Raw genomic sequence first — 23,952 nt, 5'->3', positions numbered from 1 at the left:
GTGCCCTTGTAGTGGTTGTAAGACGTTGTGCACAACCGTTTACAGTACGATGAGCCGGTATCTGTTGTCTTTGGCTTCATGTAATGAGCTGGCACCTTTGCTCCTCCTAGCTTAGCCTTGCCGCAGGTAACGCTGCTCAAAAGGGGCAGGTCGTTGTCATATATCTACCCAAGCTATTCAGTATAATGTATCGCTGTGGTCAGTGTGCCCAGTTCCAGCTTTTATTAGATAATATTTGCCTTTAGATGTGTTAAACAACGCAAAATAGGGCACCTTTTGTTGAAGTAACACACTTTTCAAGTGATCAACAGTATTGGAATGGATATTATTAAATTAACATACTGTAAATAAAGTGAATAACATTTAATAATTGGTGGCATTACCTTTACAATGACTCCATCAAGCCTATGACTCATACTGACTTCACCACCAGACTGTTGCATTCTTATTTTAAATGCTTTACCAGGCCTTTACTGTGGCCTAGCAAGCTCTTTTAGGTCTTGTTTCGGTGGGGGGGTGCTCCTCCGCTTCACTCAGACTGTTAGGAAAATCAGAGCATTGTTCAAATTCGGTGATTCAGAGTGCCACACAAAAGGATTACCAGAGCATGCTTGAGGCCAGGGGTCACCTACGTGGTGCCTGCAGGGTACAGGTAGCCCCCAAGGACCACATGAGTGGGCGTATTCTAAAAATAGCTCGTCTCCAGTAATGGCACGTTGTGATTTTCTGGGCCAAGAGTTATAGAAATAGTATTGCATATTGACACTGTATTCATCTGTTTCATGATCAATCCATCCATCCATTATTTATACCGCTTTTCCTCACAGCGGTCACGGCAGTGCTGAAGCCTATCCCAGCTATCTTCGGGCAGTACTATGTTTCATAATTATTGAGAAAACGAATGATCAGGATCAGTGTATTCATCTATCCATCCATTATCGATACCGCTTATCCTCACAAGGGTCGCCGGGCGTGCGGGGGCCTATCCCAGCTGTCTTCGGGCAGTAGGCGGGGGACACCCTGAATTGGTTACCAGCCAATCGCAGGGCACACAGAGACAAACATCCGCACTCACTATTACACCTAGGGGCAATGTAGAGAGTCCAATCAACTTACCATGCATGTTTTTGGAATGTGGGAGGAAACCGGAGTACCCGGAGAAAACACTGTACTGATTGGGGCAGCACCATTGACACACGGTTTGTCCATCTGCCTCACAGTTGGAGTTTGTATCTTCGGTCCTGGCCATGCTGTGTGGTGTTTGCATGTTCTACCTGCGCTTGTGTGGGATTTACTTGAGCACTCTTGCTTCTCCTCACACTGACAAAATACATGCATAGGCTGTTGGGTTATTTTAAATAAGATAGGTAAATTGTCCATAGTCGTGTGTGCCCTGCAACTGACTTGCTACCAAATTGGGTGTACTCCGCCTTTTGTCCAAAGTCTGTTGTGATAGGCTCCAGCTCACCCGCGACCCTAATGAGAATAAGTGGTATAGAAAATGAACAGATTTTTATCACAGTGCACTCATGCATATCAGGTCTGATGATTTGTCACTACAAAGAAATTACATTACAAACATTCATGTTATGCTGTGACAGTGCAATTGCCATAAAACATTAAGGTACCAGTGATTTTCACACACTTTATTAAAAGTCATTTATATTAGAATATTACATAATGTAAAAGCCAAGTTCATAATTGCAGTATACAAAATTGTAGCATAAATCTCACTAACAAAAGCAACATTTCAGAAAACACACAACAGCTCATTAATTTGCCAGAAAGTCAGATTTGGTGCAAAATGGGACACTTGATTGGAATTTCAACACCCACAGAAATTTTGAACATTTTGAGTCAATATAGCTTTTACGATAATGCCAGTATTAAACAGACTGCATAGGCTGAAACCCAGTCACATTTGAAAATATGTTTTTTGCCCCCATGTTCTCATTCTCAACTAACCAAGTTGGGGGGGTGGGAAAGAGTTTCAAACTTTGTAAGAATCACATTGCCATTATACACTGCAGCAATACTGTCATACAGTTTGGTGACAATCACACATCACAAAAAATAAATAAATAAATAAATAAAACTGGTTGATCATAGTGTCTAAATCACACATTTGTTGGTCAGTCCAGTTGTATCAAATAATATTCATTGGGACATTATGATGGCCAGATGCCAAATTAGGTACTTTAACCTCTCCAATGTTGGTAGTATCAAGGGGCGTTAACGGAGGGTGGGGGGCAGGGGTAGTCAGTGACCCCCCCACACACACACACTCTGCCCACCCAAAGAAAACTGGATGTAGTTCTGATGGCAGAACCCAAAACAAAAAAAAACATTGTCACCTGCATGTCAATACTATTCAGTTATGGATGTCTTCTAAGTCAAATCAAATCAACTTTTTTTTGTTTAGGACGAATCACAACAACACTTATCTCAATTGAGGAATAAACAAAACACGTTTAAAGGTGCAGTAGCCCTACGCTGGATTTCGACCTACTTGAGCATTATAGCTCTTTTTTGCCCCCCCCAGGTAAGACTAATGTCCATCCACACCTGGCATCCTGGTAACACCACCGATAGGATCTTTTGACACTTGGCCATAACGTATGTGCGTGTGTGTGTGCGTGTGTGGGTGTGTGCGTGTGTGTGTTTGTAATTGAATGTGGACATCAAAATCCTAGAAAACACACAAAAAAATCATACTGACAAAATATCAAAATATTTGACCTTTTACAAGATAATACATCTCAAATATTACCACACAGAGACCACATTAGCTCTCATAAAGTGCAAAATACAGCTTCCAGGGTATCTTAAACCTTGTACTGTATCACATATATTTACACTCATTGGTCACATCATTAGGTACACTCTCCAAATGTAATGCAGTAGTGTTTCCCAGGCGCGCTTGAGCCAAGGCACCCATTAACATTACAAATATCTCCCGGCACAAAAATGTCACAAAATGAACACTGAAAATAATGATCAACTCCTCTCAATTTACCCACAAATCGTCGATAACCTGGGCCCGTTTAATTAAACACATAGCTGACGTACTCACAGGAAGTTATGACGTATGCTTTTGTATGAATGGCAAAAGGTGATTACGCAATTTTCTGCTATCTAATGGAAGAGCATTTACAGTAATTGTTCTGCCTGTCACGGTACGACGCTGCCATAGATAGATGAACAAAGATATTTTGTAAGGCCTGACTGATTAGCTGGTCTGCCGATTGTATCGGCCAATATTAGCCCATTTCAAAATGTGTTGAGAATTATGCCCACGCGCCATTTGTCCACTAGATAACGCTGTGACTCCACTCAAACTCAACGAGCTCCTGAGACAATGACCAATGACAGTTGGACGGTTGTCACGTGGCCGATCACCGGCAGCATTTTCAACAGGTATGGCAGATTGTCAGGTTACATTCATGCTGCACAACCACCTGAGATACTCATTTTACAGCGAAATCTCCTGCTTCGCAGCAGCAAATGGAGACGGAGAAGAGTATTACACGACCGGTGTTCTGAAATTCCTTCCTACCCGTCGAGACGTCCTACCAATGCCGTTGCCAATGCGCGATGAATGTGGTCAACAGATCAACACTATGCTCAAAAGCTGCTACAAGAAAACAACACACAATGCTTAAAAACTATGATGGAAAACACACGCCAAAAGTAGTAGTAGTAGGAGTAGCTTTTGAGCGTGATGATCATCACGCATTGTATACTCGGCTGTCAGGATTTACCACCTGCTTTCACCTCTGTGCAAGTATTTTCTTAAAGAGACGGTGGGGCCGGGGATGGCCATGTTTTCACTAACAAGTTTATTTTATATATTTTTTGATCAGGAAAATGGAAAGAGTTGTCATTTTCTATTTTATGAATACATTTGGGAGAAATTAGGAAATAAGTCACTCCATGACTAGTCAAAGTCCATGTAAAGTTATATAAATATTAGGCTAAAGGACAAAATATTGTAAAACATTCAAATGCTGCATATTGTTGTTGTTGTAAGTGTTAAGGGACCCAAAAAGTTAATTTATTCATTATATATCCCCTCAAAAATTCACTGGCCGATTAATGAGTATTTTTTTATTTTTTGCACCATATAGGCGTATCACAATGAGCATCTGCCTAAAAAAAATCCATATCAGTCGGGCCCCAACATTTCGTAATGAATAAATAATCATTTTCAGTCAAATGAAGTAAACTTGGATCATTGACGACCTATCAGTGCACGAGGGTGCCATGACCTCCTGGCTGGGAAACACCAACCTAATGAGATCCAATGCAAGAGCTTTAACTCTAATTCTGCCTTTGCAAATAATGTTTATGTTTGATTAACACTGTTAGAGAGGTATTCATTTAAAAAAAATATGCTTATTATTGTGTTTGTATTGTAAAACTAAACTGCATCATGGTGAACTGTGTTTATAATATTTTTGGTACTGTATTTACATGAGAATAAAGACTAAACTCTTGTTTTGGTCCTGATTATGCAGCTAAAAGGTGTACCTAATGATTTCGCAATTGAGTACACTGGTAAATGGCTTTTTAGGTTGTCAATAGACTTTCCAATACATTCATGTGCACACGATGCAAGATTTCAGGCCATATAGACAAGCTTTCTATAAAGTGGCTCAAATAATGTCCTGTAGCACTCTTAATAGGAGAGCCAAATGACAAGAAAAATCTGAGACAAAGCAGGCTTTTGTAAGGATGTGCTGTAAATTCATATCGTATAATCATCCACCCCACGCATTATCAGCCCACCTCAAACACTTCCTGTTAGCTTATTTACATATTATAGACATTGGTGTGATGATAATATTAAAGCACTGTAACTGGTGTTCACACCAGCAAATGTCCTTAACTGCAGTGTCGCTGTCATTTCCAGTCCCTTTGTTGTTTTGGAAAAAGTCACACACACCCTCAAAATGCAGAATTCAAACATGTATGCAGAAACATGAAATGTATTGCGCTGTTGTCAGTCCATCCTATATGATATGTTATGCCTTTTTTACTCCTCGTCAGGCATCAGGAAATATAGGAACATACTTGCGACCCAGGGGCTGATGTCACATGACCACGTCACCACAGTCGTCTTCCAGTGTAGTTAATGGGGGCGGTGGGCATCTATACAATGGTGAAAAGCAAGTGAGTCAGCTGTATTAATTTGGGACATCAAATGTGACATATTTTGTGAGGCACACTTACCGTACCGCCATTCATAACAAGAGCCATCTCAGTTGGTTGGTAGACGTGACCTCTGAAGGCGATGCCAGGGCGAACGCTCCCATGACCGCTCTGGTAGTTTCCACTTCGGAGAGCTGAAAGTCCGAGCAAAGCAAAATCAAATGGTGCATCATTTGTTTGACAGCCAATGTAGTATTATACTTGTTTTTTTATTGCCCAAAGTGACTAGATGGGAGTCAAAATACGACTACGAATACATGATACACTGCTTATATTGGTATTTTAATATATTTTGCAAGTTCCCTGTTGTGATTGGGCCATGTACTGTACTACACATATTAATTTTGAATGGGAAACTATTCATTTTATTAGTCATATTTATTTGTTATTAACATTTGTAACATACATAAAATGACATTTTTCCAAATATTCTACCATTGTCATATTCTATAACGACATCTAAGTATACTGTAGTTATTGTAATGAATTTTTATGAAAAACCTCTCATTTTCAAAGTGATTTTCTTTGAGAAGTCAATCGTTTACGTTAGCATGCAGTGTAGTGTGCAGGGTTCATTTTTTGGGAATTCACACTTATATGACCAAATGGGGCGGCGCGGTGGTCGACTGGTTAGCATGTCCGCCTCACAGTTCAGAGGTCGTGGGTTCGATTCCGGCCCCGGCTTTCCTGTGTGGAGTTCGCATGTTCTCCCTGTGTCTGCGCGGGTTTTTTCCGGGTACTCCGGTTTCCTCCCACATTCCAAAAACATGCCTGGTAGGTTGATTGATCACTCTAAATTGCGCCTAGGTGTGATTGTGAGCGCAAATGGTTGTTCGTTCGTGTGTGCCCTACGATTGGCTGGCAACCAGATCAGGGCGTCCCCCGCCTACTGCCCGAAGACAGCTGGGATAGGCTCCAGCATGCCCCACTACCCTCTTGAGGAAAATTGGATGGATGGATGGATGGATGACCAAATGGTTCTTTTCCTGGTGAAGAAATATGGAGCGCCATTATTCCACACAAAAGAAAATTATTTGTAGTATTATATATCTCCTGCTGTGAAAGGATGTGTGGGATGGAAGTAAAATGATCATTTATGTCAACCTTGATATATGCAATGTATATAAATCACTGAGCAGTACAATGTTTCGACTAAATGTGACTTTCCTTTTCTGACCACTTTTAGGCTGAGTTGAGCTTCATCCCTCCTCAGTCAAATGTACAACAGCCAAAAGTAATGTGTCGGTCTCTTAAATACGACTGCACATTAATGCTGTTTTTCAACCATTGTAGTCGTCTGCTTTGTCCTTGTGCCTCCGCTGTTTTGCTCACCATCAGTAGATTGGCTTCACATGAGCACCGAAGCTGGGATGACTCATATATCTCTCTGCCTAAGAGGCTGTAAAATAATTAGGGTTTAAATTGATGGGTTTGATCGGATTTTGTATAGTTGAACACATTCTGCGATAAACAAACCAACGTTGCATGATTTTGTATGATTGTCAGTTCCAATGGTTCTCTCCTGTACTATTTTGGTAAACCCTTTAAAGCGGAAGTCACCGCAAACATATTTTTTTCAAGAATATGTTCTATGCAAGCCCACTAGTTCAAACAGGGCATTCTGATCAATGTTGCGTTTGTGGGATAAGTGTTAATCCACTTGTTTTCAGCCATCTCCGGGAGCGGCCATTTTGTCTTCTGTCGACTGAAAATGACATCACAACCGCTCACAACGACCAATCACGGCTCAGATTCTGAAAACAGGTGATTGGTCGCTGTGGGCAGTTGTGGTGTCATTTTCAGTCGACAGAAGACAAAATGGCCGCCCCCTGAGAAGGCTAAAAATGAGTGCATTTTGCTGCTTAACGCAAAATGAATCAGAATGCCGTGTTTCAACTAGTGGGCCTGCTGGGAACATATTTGTGAAAAAAAAAAATGTTTGGGTTGACTTCCGCTTTAAGAGGATTCTCCCTCTCTATTATAGATGAGGAGCATGTTAATAGAAGCCGCACTCATGAAGTGATGCCTTCAAGTGGATGGGGCTAAATGTAAGTCAGAATCTTTTTGATAAGGTTTCCTTTGCTGTCTCTTAATGTTGAATTCATGCATATGACATTGAATGAATAAAAAAAGCGCCCAGATGATTTGTGTTTCTGGTTGCCTAGCAACTGTGCATTTCCAGCCGTACGTTTTTCCTCCATGTTAATGTCAAAAGCGTGACCTCCCGAGTTCCACTTGAAGGCAGAATTCGAAACACTATTTCCCAAAGGAAATGCGTGACAACAACACACAGGAGCACACACGACATGGGCGTACTTGCACCGTGCTCCTCCATGGAAAAGGCCTGGTTTTCCTGGAAGGGTTGGTGAGAGTGTGCTGGGAGCTCATCTCTGAAATGTGGAGGAGGAGTTGTCTCAGTGGTGTCAAAGAAATCTTGCCTGCCGCACTGTGAACGGTTCCAGAGACAGAGGTGGCTCTCTGGAATGCCGTGGAAGAGCAGGAGGATCCAGCCCTGCACGACCAAGGCTACCGCCAGAGCAGGCTCGTCCAGCAGACGCTCCTCCGCCTTTCCCGCTCCCGCTCCCGCCCTGCCCGCTTTGCCCCTGAGCCTCGCCGCTTGGCTCCCATAGAGATAAAAGCCAAGCCAGGCCACCCAAAGCAAGGCTGATGCCAGACTCGCCAGGAAGAGCCACACCGCATTACACTTCCACCTCCTTTTGTCACTCTCCTCCTCTCTCTCCTCATCGCTTTCACGGGCGGCCTCCACCACCAGTTCCCCCCCGCACAGCACTACGGCGAGAGAGAGCCCCATGGCTATGAGGAGCAGCCCTAAGGTGTAGCTGCAAGTTAGCGCAAAGTCCAAAGGCGGGTACTCGCAGGCCGGATGACCCTCCCTGACTACAGTGAGAAGGACCCATTCGGCAGAAATGATCCCCTGAACCAAGGCCAACGCCAAGCCCAGTGCGGCCAGCGTGCTCCCCGGTGGGCTCGTCTTCCCGGCCACCAGCCTCCGGAGCCTCAGGCCCTGGACCAGCAAGCTCGAGAAGCAAAGGGCGAAGAGGGGACCCCAGAAGGCTCTGCGAACCACACACAGGACCTGGTTCTTTCCCACAAGGAACGCCAGAGAGATTGGGAATATCCCGAGGAGGCTGCCCAGGAGCAGGAGAAGGGGTCCCACGCCAGAGCGCCTGGCCGGGTCTGAAATAGAGCGGAGCTTGACGAGAAGGAGCGTAGCGAGGATCAGAGAGGTGAGGCCCCCGCTGCAGGCCACTGCCTCCAAAACGACGCCCCACACCGACTGCAGGTCACACAGCACTCTGTAAGGGGGCTCCACGTGCTTGCCGCATCCCAGCGGAGGAGGAGGTGAAGGCTGCGATGTGCACGAGCCCATCAGTAGCAGGAGGAAGACGGGCAAACTGGTGACAGCCATCTTAGAGGGACGTTGAAGACAAACGAACACAGGCAGGAAGGTCAGAGAGCTAAATTATGGGATACTGCTTTTTAAGACATGAATATTCCTCTCTTTGGAAGCACACTCATGCGCTCACTGCACAGCACAGCACAGCACAGAACAGAACTGATTTTAGCACTGGGCAATAGTTTCCTTGGCAACGGGAAATAGCGTGGGCTGACATTGCACACTGGGCTCTGAGAAGTCGAGCTTAAGAACCAAAAGCACACAGAAACACACACACGCGCGCGCAAGCAATAATTATGCATTGTTGCTAGGCCTTGTTGGGATATAAGAAATGCCGGAATTGATATCATGTTCACCAGAAAACTGGTCTAAATGTCTAAATTCACATTTAAACCTCAAATGATTTCAAACAAGCAGAGCAACATTTCCAATTTTATTTGAAGGTTACATTTTCTGACTTACCTCTGATAGCGTAGCGGCTTCAATTCTTAATTACTGATAACGAGTAGGCATCCAATTCTTCACGTCATCATTTGGAGAGTTCATCTAATTCTGATGAACAATCCCACTTCAAATCCTCAGGGTTTCAGGAGCCAAACTGTTTCCATGTCGCATTTGAAAAATGTCCTTTAAGTTGTCTTGCTAGACAGATTGCGTCCTGCTGATGCTGTGACACGACCACTCTCAAAAAATGATGATCAGTTCTTTACTACTTGACTACTTGTGACTCATCTTCCAATATCTCATTTGTCCTCCTTTCACGCTCTCTCTCTCCCTCACTGTTTTAACGTGTCTCTTCGTCTCTGGCAACAACTGCCGTCTTCATCCCAGTCACTCGGTCTGCATGTTTCTCTCTCTCTGCTGCATGTTGACTGTGCGGAGGTGTCAACAGAGATGCAATCCCAGCTTTGCTGGAGCGCACCCACGTATATGGGAAGCAGGGACTGCTGGTGCACACATCCGACCAGGAAATAATGAGCACACCACTTCACACCCAAGGTTGTTTTTTTTCTCAAACTTTGTGTTATTTCCCCACTTGTCCTTCACAGCATTCGTCTTCACACCGAAAGCTAGCTGAAAGGGGTTGGCTGTTTGTTCAGCTTTCCTTTCTTTGGTGACGCCACACTAGGTCAAAACCACAATCGGCAAAAGTGTTCATGTCACAGGTGTCTATTTAGTGCATCGCTAGCTGAGTGAGGAGGGGATTTGGATGGATGAAGGCAGATGGTCCGCGCTCTAAGGCCACGTGGCATCCTTGTAGGAAATATTACGTAACAGCCTATCATTCAGCCAAGGCTCCCTTTAGGGTGGACTAATCTGCTGCCCTGGACACGGGCTCATGTCGATCTGGAGATGGACAGGATCTGAAGGGGTGGCATGACAATCAGCAGGAGCCATGGAACTTGGAAATCAAGCCAGTTTGGATCAGTGTGAAAAAGACTGTTGCTGGCAGATAGGACATCAGTGACAGATTATAGTCAGACACAAGAGAAGCCAAAACTGGCTTGTGGTACACTAATAAACTCTGAGACAAACAAACATATGTAGGGAAAGAAGAGCAGTAGTCTCATCCAGCTACTAAGTAAATACTAACTAATATGTCAGGCGTGAGAGTTACAACACTGATGAAGAAGCAAATTGAACAAAGTGAGAAGAAGAGTGATAGGTAGGGATGTTGAATTGAAAGTCAATTTAAAATTGATGCGCAAAATTGATTAATCTAGAAAATGATGTCTTGAAACATTTTTTCATTACAGATGCTTGGCACATTTTGAATGCATAGATCAAATTATGCTTTTGCGCCAAACATCATTGCGTATTGCGTTTGTAGATGGCTGCTGAACCACGCAAGCATGGTAGCAATTTTTAAAAAATCGAATCGAATCGAAAATCGCGAACTGAAAATCGAAAATCAAATCGAATCGGGGCTTGAGTGAATCGTTACATTCCTAGTGATAGGTGACAAAACTCTTTCCATGGAAACTTAACTTGCACCGGTAGAATTTCATTTCTCTTTATTTTATCCTGTGATTTACTATACTATATGATGACAATAACTCATCCAGAGGTAAACGTGAACAGATGCATAAAATTCCATGAGAATCCATTCAGCAAATTGATATTGCATTATCGAAAGGATACAACAAGGAATTGTGGGCCTCAGAGTTGGGGATTTTTCTATCCATGGTGAGATGTTTCAGGGACAAAGAAGTACCGGTAATTGGTTCAATTTAGCCTTGGACTGATCTCAACACCTGGAGTCTTTCTGTCTGGGCTTTGTACAAAGTCTGTTCTCTACAGTAAGTTCTTGTGGGAGTCCTTGAGAGATGCCTTGAGATATCATCACAAATGGTTCAGGAAATTACCCAATTTCACTTAATTGATATGAAATGTATTTATTTATGACAAATAATGTACCTGAGTTAATTTGCTGTACCCATGCTAGTGTTGTACAGTGACAGGCATAACAATTAAATGCTCTTCCACTATTTGAAGGTACAACTTGACCTGTGCATTCACCTGTTGCCATTCATACAACAGAAAAGGTTGTGGCACACACACAAGTGAGCAAGTACATTTGTAAATAAAATGAGATCCTCATTACTGTAGTCTAAGTACTGTATACAATATGGTTTGTGACATTTGTTTGGCTGTTTGCCACGTGTTTTTTCTAATATTTTTGCGGTAGAAAATATGTGCCCTTCAATCAGGTGTGTTGCAGCTGGGAAAGATGGAAAACATGCAGGATAGGTGCCCTTGAGGACCGGACTTGGTGACCCCTGATCTACACTATTGTATCCAATGGGGCAAATAGGTGGTTTCCAAAGTACCGGCAATTGTATTTTCCAAACAGTTGTGACTCGAGTTATACTAGTTGAGAAGTTGAGTCCATCCACGCAGACATAAAGTCCATTGCTAAATGGAGACAAGAAATACAAGTGCTGACTAACAGCACATTACAGCCCTAATCTGGGTAATCCGATCATCACTTGAGTCCATTGAAAGGACCTAGTCAATTATGGTCCATCCCATAATCCCTCCATTACCACTCGCGTATCTTGTAACAATTGTCCAATAGTCAACATGAACAGTGGGCAACAAAAACGATTTTATTCAATAAATCGGAAGTCCACCAATATTTAACTGATGTTTTCTTTAGAACAGACCGCAGAAAACGTATTCAAGTTTAAATGTTTGTGCCTAATTCATGTAAATGATGATTTTTTTTATATGTCTTGGCTGGAGTCTGCTACCTATCAAACAGTCACTTGTAATGTCAAGTACTGGCCACTTGGTAGAAGCAGTCAGCCAAGAATCCAAAGAGCTTTGAGTCACAAACGATAAGACACCGGAGAGCGTCACTGGACTGTTGAAGGAATCAAACATGAATAACATTGTTGGTAGGGGTGGGGGTGAAGAGGTCAACAGTTCATTGGCTTGTTTGTTTTTTCTTTTTTTGTGTGTCATTTCTCATTTGTCCTTGCAAGTCTATTTCCATGACCTCGAGCAGACAGTGATAATAAACCTTGTGACGAAGCCAAAACAAGCATTCTAGATTAAAAAAAACGGGGAAAAAAACATAGAAGGTAACCTAATCCTTAGCGACAACATGAAATGAATATGAAAATATCATAATCATCAACAGCTTTGTTAAACAAAGTACAAGAATTATTCAAAGAGAAAAATAATGTACACTATGTACAGTATAACTCTCTATTCACTATTATTTCTTATCTACTATGTAAGACATTTGAGGAACCAAAAAAAGAGCCGAACGAATCAAAGTTTTTTACAGAGATACTACAAAGCTTTCATATATTAAATTAAAACTGTTGAAATTTGATTATTTAGAACAAGGGTCTCAAACTCAATTTACGTGGCGATAGTCTCTCGGTGTGTCTGGGCTGTATCAAGTATTCCACAAAATGGGCTTCAAGTATTTTAAAAAATACAACTAATTCAATCTTGTCAATCTTTAGTAATAGCGCTCAGAACATAAACGGTTCTGCTCTCCCGTTTCTCTAGAACTTTGCATACACCTCAGCATATCTAGTTGAAAAATGAAGTCCGATTTCTTGAGCAGCACAACTTTCTCTGCAAGCGCATCAGGGGCGGAGCCAGAACGTAGCTAATGGGTGGGCCTGGAAAGATCAGGGTGGGCCTGAATATTTCTCTCACTCAGCACAATCTTCCTGTCCCGACACATCGCCTATTCAAATAAAACGACAAACTGAATAATGTGAAGTTCAGATCTTCCTTGGACAACCACAATTATGCCATTTTTAATATTCAATAAAATAAAACACAATGAAACACTAATTCAAAAATAATTCAATAATAATTTGCCAACCATTTAAAAGGTTTTTTTTTTTTTTTCATGAATCCCACTGGGTGGGCAGTCTGTCAATCTTTGGATGTTGCGTAACAAAGAAATATACTTAGACTTACTAGACTTCACTTTATTGATCCCTTGGGATGACTCCCTCACGGAAATTAAAACTCCAGCAGCACACAGGTAATAAATGGGCAGATATACTTTGCAAACATCCAAATTAAATTATAAATATAATGAGATATATGGATATAAGTGGAATAAGGTTATTGCACCATAGAACGGGTGACCAAGTGAGTGTTACTGGGAATGAATGGCTACCACAAACAGAGAAACAAAAGCATCCAAATCAAATATATAATTTGAAAAGCAGTCACGGGTGTTAATTGATTCATCAATCTTCTATACCGCTTAACTTGTACTTCATCATGAATTGGAACTTTCATAAGTTTGTTGATTCTGAGCCATGACCCAAATCCTATTAAACTCCTGTGGCAGGAGCTGAAAGATGGCGGTCTGGATACACCCTTAAAACCTGAGATAGTTGGAGCAATTTGTTCATAGAAATGGTCCAAAATAACTGTCAGCTAGTGCACAAGTCTCATTTGCAGACATCATTTGATTGCCTCAAATTATTTGGGCAACCAAATATTAAGTTCAAGGTAATGTGCCAGGCAAGTTTCTTTAGTTTGTTATTTAAAATAATTCCATTGAAATGCATTGCAGTCTTCAGTTAACCTACCAGGTCACTTATGGTGTCCTGAACCTGGTCGGCTCCCACTCAATGATGGTGTGAATGTGAGTGTGAATGATTGTCCGTCTCCATAAGTGCCATGCGACTAACTGCTGACCAGTTTAGGGTGTAATCAGCCATTTGCTCAAACTCAGCTGGTAAAAGATCTGGCCCAAAAAAACAACAACATGTGCACCAACAATTTTGACTACAGATCAATGTTATGTATGCGAAATAATGCTTCGTGAATGAGGGGCGGATGAGAATTTTCTATTGTCTTCTCCCTTTCCAAGTTGTTGATGAATTTATTTTAATGTCTAATTCTCTTTTCATGTTTAGTGAATGAAATGGATTTCCGAACTACAACAAGATGGAACCTGTCAGTTCAGACAATTAGTTGATAACATGATGGCTTGCCTACATATAGTATTTAATAAATGCAGGTAGAAAAAACTTCAGCATTCTATTTTTGGACTGTAGATAGATATAATGAAGTGATCATTGAAACAATCCATTATTGACAATCATCTCCTCCCCTGCAACCCCTCACACCCTTCACATTATCACGGCTTCATTATTCCTAAAATGGCAGCAGAACCTCCATCACAAAGTTCATATGGCATTTCTGTTCGTCAGCACCAGTTGTTGACATTCAAATCCTCATGGAAGTGAAAATAAGCCAATAGCAATAAACTGCAGGCCGATCAACATAGATGAAGACACGGCATTAATTGAGGTGTTTCAAACTCCAGTGATGACTAAAATCAGCAAGATGTATCGACGGTGAAAAGAAAAGCAAGCTTGATGTTTTGGTGGAGGATTCCGACAAATGTATTGCTATAACAGCAGATCACTGGACCTCAACTCGCAACCACGGTTATTTGGTGGGGACTGGACACTTTCTCGATAGTGAGTGGCACTTCAACTCATTTTGCACTGATCGTCATGAACACAGAAACCAGCGACACTGCTGATAAATGCGAAAAACAGTTCCTCAAGGTAGCAGATGACTGGATGATTGAAAAAAGATACATGAATACGTACAAACGATAGAGGGCTTTGGGGCTTTTCTCTGCAATTTTTATGTGAGATTAAAAATGGAATGATTAGATCAATTAATTCCATATCATAACGAATTAACCTCTCATTTTTTTTAATCTCTTGACAGCCCTAATATTTATATAATAACATTAGGCTACAAAATTCTGAGTTTTACACAGATGGTCTAATGCCCCAAACCTTTCTGAATAAAGGGCACACAAACATACACAGAGGGACTGACACAATGTCATGTCAATGTTCTTTTCCTGAATGACTTTCAAATTGAGGGTGACTCATGGTTAATTACCTTTGAACCCTTCCCGGTCAATGCTGTGATTGAAAGTGTAGTGATGAGAGATCTTGAAGAGTTGAATTATTTCTGAACACTGACCAGATGGCAGGAAGGCTCCAAGGTTGATTTAACCCATCACTGCGGAGATGCTGTGAGTTCAATAATGAAAGCTTAGTACCTCATTCTATACATACACAAGTAAAGGATAAGGAATCATGTGGGTGTTTTTATGAGAATGACCTTAGCTCTTAAGTGAGGTGACATCAGTGCAGCCTAGCCTGACCTAGTCTTAGAAAATGTGTATTTTAAGCTCACCACCTTCTTGCATTTCATGGTAGTTTTAATATGTGATGAGTGACAGTACCAAGCTGAAATGTCTGGTTTACGACCACAGCTTTTTATTACAAAGAAACGCAGCAAATAACAACACAACGGAGACATCTGAACGATCACAAAAATATAATGTATTTTGGTTTCATATAACATATATAAATACATTACAAATAAAACAAAGTGTTGGTCGTGTTCTTTATGTATATAGCCTTAAGGTAGAAAATTGATCACATTTGAAAATTTGCAGAGCTGGGCACTTGACCCTTTTTTAATGGTCCGGCCGCGCCCTCCACCCTTGACCTGGGTACCCTTCCGGCCGCGATCCCCCGCCCTTATTCATAAAAATGATCATCCAAGCTGCGTTTCCGCAGGGTCCGACCGGTCCGGCCCAGGGACGGACTGCCCAGCTCTGAAAATTTGTAACATGCCTTCATTTCACGTCAGCACATCACTTCCATTCAGTGTTGTTTTGGTTTCCTTCTCTTATAAACCTTTAATTCATTACCATCATAGCTTCTGGATGCAAAATATACATATAAAGTAGGGGTGCACTGATGACAATTTTCTGGCCGATCACCGATCTTTAAAAGCCCGCTGATCCCAATTTTTGCTGATCCTGATTTTTCAGCATACTCCTTCAATGTTCCTATCTTGGTTATTATAAAACATCGACCGATACCTCTGAAATATTGCAAACGGGTTGTTTTAACTGCATATGAAGTAGTTATATCTCTCAAAAAAGAAAAGCCTGGTAGTCATCTCAGAGAAGAAGAAGACAGTGACTGTCTTTGACCTCTGCGGAGGGAGATGAGATCGGTGTAAAAGATCGGTTTTATTTGAAGGAGTCAGCCGATCACCCATCCCCCCAAAATTAAAGCAGAAGTCAACCCAAACATATTTTTTTCAATAATATGTTCCCAGCAGTCCTACTAGTTGAAACACGGCATTCTGATTAATCTCGCGTTTGTGGAATATAAATTAAGCAGCAAAATCCACTCGTTTTTAGTCATCTCCGGGGGCTGCCATTTTGTCTACTGTCGACTGAAAATGACATCACAACTGCTCACAGCGACCAATCACGGCTGACATGTTTTCTGAATCTGAGCCGTGATTGGTCGTTGTTAGCAGTTGTGATGTCATTTTCAGTCGACAGAAGACAAAATTGCCGCCCCCGGAGATGGGCTAAAAACGAGTGGATTAACACTTATTCCACAAACGCAATATTTATCAGAATACCCTGTTTCAACTAGTGGGCTTGCTGGGAACATATTCTTGAAAAAAATATGTTTGGGTTGATTTTAAGGAAATTGGCACTGATCCCAATCCCGGCCGATCGATCAGTGCACCTCTAATATAGGAGTAGTAAGTATAGAGCATTGAATTACCTCTGTGTATGAATTATATTAATAAACGCTGTCAATTCCCAACTTTTCCTGCAAGTAACAAGCAGAAAGCTAAAAAAAAAATAGTAGAAAGCTTATCCACAAGGACACATAACAATAAATGCATCACATTCATCACAATTAGCAAATCAAAAGTCACCAGAAGTTAGCAAAAGAAAAGAACCTTTACCATTATACAAAAGAATACATCAGTACAGTGTGTTAATATTAAAACAGTATTGTTTTACCTTATGCGACCAAGTAATAAAATTGCAAACAGATTGAAATCCGGCATTACTGAAATGATCTCAGACTCACAATCTGGATTTACAAAAGGACGATCAATTCAAAATCATTTACGAATGGCGCTTTACTTACTTGAATACAAACAATTAATTGAATAAGATTATTTTGTTCTTCGATTTTTTTTTTTTTTTTTTAAGCATTCGACACGATTGAACACAAATTTAAATTCAGTACTTTAGCTTTACAGTAGTTGGCTTTGCCGAAAGCATCACTAACATAATTAAAAACATTTCTAAGATTCTACATAGTACGGTCATTCTAGCACACGGTACACGTTCAAAATTCTCTGAAAGTAAAGGCATCAAACAAGGTTGCCCCATCTCTCCTTTAATCATTTTCACAGCAGCAGAAATGGTATAAGTTCAATTTTGAAGGCATCACTTTAATTTGGACCACAAAAACGGTTTATTTTGTGACAAAGACGTTGAAACAACTGAACACCTATTTTGTGACATGCAAATTTGTTAATGCCTTCTGGGAAGATTTGTACTACTTATTCCCTAAATTGCCCAATCTCTACTCTGACAAAGAACATTTTTTGAATGGTGTTTCTGTCAAAGAATCATCCCATGACCATCGTCAACACGCTCATTATAACTGGTACATTTTTTTTTATACATAAAAATAGATACATCAAATCCAACCCTAATTTCTATGTTATTCAAAAAGAACTATGTCATTACTTTTTATCCTTGGAATGTATAGAGAAGAAAGATGCAGTGGAAATGTGGAGCTGAAAGCTCTTTGTTTCTTTCTTTCTTTTTCTTTCTTGAACTTTTCTGTATAACAATGTACCTTGCTAATATGTTTTGTACATTTGAAATTACTGTAAAAAAAGGGGGGAAAAAAGCCTCCTCTTCATGAGCCCATATTCGCTAAGAAATGGCAGGCACTGTAGTTACTGTGGTAATAGCAGGAATTTCAGCCACAGTTCTCATGATGGTTGTTGTACTAGTTGTTGTGGTCCTGGGGAATTGTGGGACTACGGAGGAAGACTGCTTGCCTGCCGAGACGCAGCAGTGCAAGTCAGCAGCTGTGTGAGAAATCTGGAAGTCTGAAGGCTGAGGAAAGATCTTCAACAAGCGGAAAGAGCGACAATGTCGTTGAAGAAATGTTGGTCACAGTGAACGCATCAACAAGAAAATGCCAAATTAGACTAAGAGGTGGGTGGAATATACTGTAGTTGAAGCATCATAAGGACGATCATAACAGGCAATTATTTTCCTTCAATAATAAACTGAGTTGTTGAGCAAATGACTGCAAACAAGTGATTCTACAGCTTGTGAATCACAAATATCCATCCATCCATCCATCCACTATCGATACCGCTTATCCTCACAAGGGTCGCGGGCGTGTTGGAGCCTATCCCAGCTGTCTTCGGGCAGTAGGCGGGGGACACCCTGAATTGGTTGCCAGCCAATCGCAGGGCACACAAAGACAAACATTCGCACTCACAACCACACCTAGGGGCAATTTAGAGTGTCCAATCAACTTACCATGCAATGTTTTTGGAATGTGGGAGAAAACCGGAGTACCAAGAGTAAACCCACGCAGGCACGGGGAGAACATGCAAACTCCACACAGGGAGGCCGGAGTCTGGATCGAACCCACGACCTCTGAACTGTGAGGTGGACGTGCTAACCAGTCGACCAACGTGCCTCCCTGAATCACAAATATGCAGAAAAAAATGCATACGAACATACCTGGCTGCTTTGGGGGTGGTAAGACACCTGATGTTTAGGAGAGTAAGGGGCACATTCCGTTGGCATTGACCTCACTATTCGGCGAGCGCTGGGGTCGCCGTCATCCACACCATTGGCCTTGCAACTCAACCTCTTCACACACAGCACCTGCAGGCCCACAACAACAAGGTGTTAATCACTCAACCTCACAGGTGCTGCACTCAAGAAAAGAAAAAAAAGAAAACAGAAGGCCTCAACTCAACTCAAGTTATCTGGAGATTTATGTCCTTGGTACGGTCACCCAGGGCAAACAGGTCCTGGGTCGGGGACCGGACTGCTCAAAGACCCAATACGCAGAGAAACACTTTGGAACAGTTTTCCCCTGCCTGGACATGGGTCACCAGTGCCCCCCCTCTGGAGCCAGGCATGGAGGTGGGGCTCGATAGGGATTACCCGATGGCTGGGCCTGCACCTACGGGCCCAGCTGGGCTTATTTCCCACAGGCTCACCAACTGTGGGAGACGCCAACGGGGTCTGGTGGAGTGAGAGCTGGGCTGCAAGCGACAGGGCAGGGACCTTGGCGCGGTCCGATCCGCGCCTACAGTAGCTTTTTCTTGGAAAACGCATATCAAGGTTGGGGGCAGCATGGCTCAGGTGGTAGAGTGGTCGTCTCCCAACCCAGAGACTTAGGGTTCAATGCCCAACCCTTGTGACAATGCACTCTAAAAACAGTTGGGTTAAAAATAACACAATTTTTAGTCAAAAATGGACCAATACACGAATTGGGTCAATTTGACCGACTTTCTTGCATTGTTTTGTACAAAACAGACAATTTTTTGGGTTGTTTTGAACAAGACTCAATTTTTTTGGGGTTGTTTTCTGCAAAAACAACCAAGAAAGTTGGGTCAAATTGACCCAAGTTATGGATTGGTCCATTTTTGCCCAAAATTTTATTATTTTGAACCCAACTGTTTTTAGAGTGTGTGGAAATGTCCTTGTGCAAAATACTGAACCTCCTTATGCTCTGTCATCAAGAGGTGAATGAGAAGCCAGTGTTAAGTGCTTTGAGTATTCTATACATAACTATACAAGTGAAAGCCCGTATATCACCAGCATTTTTAAAAACATTGGACATCAAAAAACATTTTTTTTGAAAATCCAACGCATTTCAATTATAAGAGGATTTTCGGTAGTCCGTGGTCCGGCACAGTCCCTATCACCTGCAAATAGCGTAGGTCCACTGTAGAGATAATAGATTAGCTAAGATGACCAAATCAGTGTACCTTTCTGAAGCTCTGTTTGAAGTTGTCACAGAGGAAACCATAGAGCAGAGGGTTGGCGCAGGAGTTGGCATATGACAGGATGACTGCAAAGAAGTATATTCCTGCAGTGGCACTGGACTCAGGGATGATGACCACGAGGTTGATGATGTTGATGATGAAAAAGGGCAGCCAGCAGAGTACAAACACCACCACGATAACCACCACCATCCGTGTCACCTTACGCTCAGAACGCCGTCGCGAGGTGAAGCCCGCGCGCGCTCCTGAGGACTTCACCTGCAGGAAAATAAACGCACACATAGGGATGGTATGAAAACGAGCACTCACACATACACGCGCACACGCGCTCACCTTGATAACTATCAGCAGGTAGCAGAGGCAGATGATGAGAAGGGGCCCAAAGAAGCCCACTGTGCTGGTGTAGAGAATGAAGGCCGTCGACCACACGTCTGTTGGCTCTGGCCAAATCATGTTGCACGAGTTAAATGTGTCCTAAAGGGACATTCCAGAACCAGTTACATGAACTTTGGCGTACATGGGCAAGAGGCGTAAGAGAGAATCATCAGTTAGTAACCTCTTTTGAAAATTTGGAGACACAATTGGATTCAGCAATGCAGTATTAGATCGAATGTACCAGCTCCAATAAAGTTGTGACATTGTGTAAAATGTGAAGAAAACTGAATACAATGACTTGCAAATTCTAGTCAATCTGTATTCAATTGAACACGCTACAACGACAAGTAATTTAATGTTCAAAGTGAACGTTTTTTTGGTGCCATTATTTGTTCATCTAGGATTTGATGCTTACAACACATTCCAAAAAAGCTGGGACAGGGACACGTTTACCTCTGTGTTTGGAAACTGAGGACACTAATTGTTGAAGCTTTCTTTGTTCGTTGCTCAACAGTCCGGGGTCTCCGTTGTCATATTTTTGCGGCTCATAATGCACCTCACATTTTCAATGGGAGACAGGTCGGGACTGCTGGCAGGACAGTTTATTGCTCAAACTTATTTTCTATGAAGCCACACTGTTGTAACACATGCGAAATGTGGCTTGGCATCGTCTTGCAGAAATAAGCTGGAACATCCGAAAAAAAGATGTCGTTTGGTTGCAGCATATGTTCCAAAACCAGTATATACCTTTGAGCATTAAATAGCGCCTTCACAGATGTGCAAGTTGCACACCATGCCATGGGCACTAACATATACGCAAATACCATCACAGATTGCACAATTTTAGCTTTGCGCTGAGAACAATACGGATTGTCCTTTTGTTCTTTGGGCCGGAGGACACGATATGCGTGAATTCCCAAAAACTATTTGAAATGTGGACTCGTCAGATTTTTGAACAGTATTGGAGAGGAGTAGGCCTTTTGTTGTAGAGAAAAACTGAGCTTTGAGATCAATTCATGGAAAATGGGAGCAGAAATAAGCATCCATCCATCCATTATCGATACCGCTTATCCTCACAAAGGTCGCGGGGCATGCTGGAGCCTATTACATGCAGGCACAGGGAGAACATGCAAACTCCACACAGGAATGCCAAAGCTCGGATTTGAACCCACAACCTTAGACCTATGAGGCAGATTTGCTAATCACTCATCCAACATCCAGACAATCAGGAACCAAAACTGAGTGGTGCCTTGAGATACAACTCAATCTTCAATCTGTTTTTTCCACTCCCATCTGAACTTTACTGTCAAACTAAAAATAAACAGTTACACTTTGTGTATTTAAACGAACCACATAGCTTAGCCTTTTAGTCCAGTAGCTTAGTGCTAATGATGAATATGGCATGCCATATGTTGTTGTGCTACAAACCCAGAGGCAACGGATTGAAGATAAACACATAGCAAGTTAGCAACGCATGTACACAGACACTTACAGTCATATATTCTTTATCCTCTGTAAAGTGCGATTAATAGTGCTGTACTGAGCTGAGAGTTGAGACATCTCAATGGACAATATATCTGTCTGTTTCTTATCTTATACTGCCCCCAGGTGGCCAAGGAGGGGACACCAGAATGAGCAGTGCATTCGCCATTCAATTGATGCATTGTGACCAAAAATGTAATTCTTTTAAATTATGTGCCATCATGCCATTACTGTGTGTGTGTGGGGGGGGGGGGGGGTGGGGGGTGGAAGGGGTGTGTGTGTGTGTGTTTTTAAAGCGGAAGTCAACCCAAACATATTTTTCAAGAATATGTTTCCAGCAGGCCCACTAGTTGAAACAGAGCATTATGATTCATTTTGCGTTTGTGGAATATAAGTTAAGCAGCAAAATGCACTAGTTTCTAGTGATCTCTGGGGGCGCGCATTTTGTCTTCTGTCGAGTGAAAATGACATCACAACTGCTCGCAACGACCAATCATGGCTGACCTGTTTTCTGAATCTGAGCCGTGAATGGTCGTTGTGAGCAGGTGTAATGTCATTTTCATTTTCAAGATGGCTAAAGTGGATTAACACTTATTCCACATACGCAATATTTATCAGAATGCCGTGTTTCAACTAGTGGGGTTTCATAGAACATATTCTTGAAAAATAATTTTTGCGTAGACTTCCCCTTTAAATAAAGTTACAAGTATATTATGGAGTGTTTTTTTCCTAATTAAAATACAGTTACAACAGCTGGAACGGAGGGTATTTCATTCGGTCATTCATTTGGTAAAATATTTGAGATTGTAGAGGGCATTTGATTTTAAATGATTTTTAGGATTTTTTTTTTTTTAATTAAAAACCACAGTTGCATATCGTCCCAGGACATTTACACGAGTGCACTTCTTGTGTGCACTCAAAAAACGTCCTCCAATTCAGGAGAAACCATATAGGACCAGTGATACATACCTGCACATCAGAGAAGATGACCACGGGCAGAACCACCACAAAAGAGACAGCCCACACTGCTGCGCTCACCGCCTTGGCCACGCGTGGGTGCCTCCACTTGGAACCCCGGATCGGGTGCACCACGGCCAGGTAGCGGTCAATGGACATGACGGTGAGGCAGAAAATCGACGTGAACTGGTTCATGGAGTCCGCGGTCATGACGAGCCGACACAGGAAGGATCCGAAGGGCCAGTAGGAGAGCACATTCTGTGTCGTGAGGAAAGGCAGCCCGATGATGTAGAGCTCGTCGGCGATAGCCAAGTTGAGGATGTAGATGTTGGTCACCGTTTTCATGTTGGCATAGCGCAGCACCACGTAGATGGCCAGACTGTTGCCGGCCAGTCCTACCATGAAGACGGTGATGGAGATGACCGCTGTCAGCATGGTGCTGCTCCCCTGGAAGGGGGCACGCTGCGTCAACTCGTTGGAGGAGCCGTTGATGAGGACAGAAGTTGAAGAAGAACAGTTCAGCACATCCACTTGTTCCATAATCGAGTTCACAGTAGGCTAGAAGGCTCGGTTTTGATTTTGATTTTCACAGAAAGTCTTTCTTGCAGTCAAATAGTCTCACCTCGAGACGGCTAAGAGCATCAGAGGTTTCTATTGCGCGCTCCAATCGGAGCCTGGAAAGCCTGCAAAATGTGATGCAAAATGGGCGAGGCTACGGTCACACGCCACATAAAAAAGGTACGTTTCGATTATGCTATTGGAAGCAAAGCAAGCATCGTCTCACGAGCCACAATCCACCGTGTGTTCGCTTCTTGAACAGATGTGATGACTGACGCTGCTCCAGCTGTGCGTCAAGGTCAGAGTCGGTCACGCTCGACTTTTACGCGCAGGAGAGCTTGAATTATGGATTCTGATTAGGTTAAGTTGCACCCAAGTTAAGTGTGGTCTAATTGTTGTTCAAAGGAGCAGGCACAGACATAAAAAAAGTAAATCCACATTGAATCACGTGCACCATTAAGCAATAAAATCGAACATGTATGAAAACATAAAAGTACAACACTTAGAAAAGTGTAAACAATAACTTGTGAAAAAAATATCTGCAAATACCA

At 42.2% G+C, this 23,952-nt stretch overlaps 3 protein-coding genes across 4 annotated transcripts in view; all 3 read right to left on the bottom strand.

Annotated features, from left to right (window-relative positions):
* Positions 1–117, bottom strand: part of knop1 (lysine-rich nucleolar protein 1) — a 7,365-nt gene extending 7,248 nt beyond the window's left edge. The window contains exon 1 of the mRNA XM_086034344.1: positions 1–117. This exon is cut by the window's left edge and continues 203 nt beyond it. The gene's annotated coding sequence lies outside the window, so the exon portion shown is untranslated.
* A 1,508-nt stretch (positions 118–1,625) lies between these two features.
* On the bottom strand, positions 1,626–9,809 carry gprc5bb (G protein-coupled receptor, class C, group 5, member Bb). Its single transcript, XM_086034127.1, has 4 exons — positions 9,092–9,809; positions 7,528–8,641; positions 5,233–5,345; positions 1,626–5,151 (listed from the first exon to the last, which is right to left on the bottom strand). The coding sequence occupies exons 2-4, from the start codon at positions 8,639–8,641 to the stop codon at positions 5,107–5,109; spliced, it is 1,272 nt and encodes a 423-aa protein (XP_085890253.1). The 5' UTR covers positions 9,092–9,809; the 3' UTR covers positions 1,626–5,106.
* A 6,811-nt stretch (positions 9,810–16,620) lies between these two features.
* sstr5 (somatostatin receptor 5) lies at positions 16,621–23,505 on the bottom strand. 2 transcript variants are annotated; one of them, XM_086033147.1, is made up of 5 exons: positions 22,856–23,505; positions 20,363–20,503; positions 20,015–20,287; positions 18,753–18,899; positions 16,621–18,122 (listed from the first exon to the last, which is right to left on the bottom strand). In XM_086033147.1, the coding sequence occupies exons 1-5, from the start codon at positions 23,381–23,383 to the stop codon at positions 17,925–17,927; spliced, it is 1,287 nt and encodes a 428-aa protein (XP_085889273.1). In that variant the 5' UTR covers positions 23,384–23,505; the 3' UTR covers positions 16,621–17,924. The 2 variants fall into 2 exon arrangements, with proteins under 2 accessions (XP_085889273.1, XP_085889274.1); XM_086033148.1 differs by having other exon boundaries at positions 20,015–20,281.
* Between the last annotated feature and the right edge of the window lie 447 nt (positions 23,506–23,952).

This window comes from Filicampus tigris, chromosome 6, assembly GCF_054856515.1.
Source record: "Filicampus tigris isolate MCC_2025a chromosome 6, RoL_Ftig_1.0, whole genome shotgun sequence".
NCBI lineage: Eukaryota > Metazoa > Chordata > Actinopteri > Syngnathiformes > Syngnathidae > Filicampus > Filicampus tigris.
The sequence above is the reverse complement of the archived record's forward strand: the minus strand, read 5'-3'. Positions and strand labels throughout refer to the sequence as shown.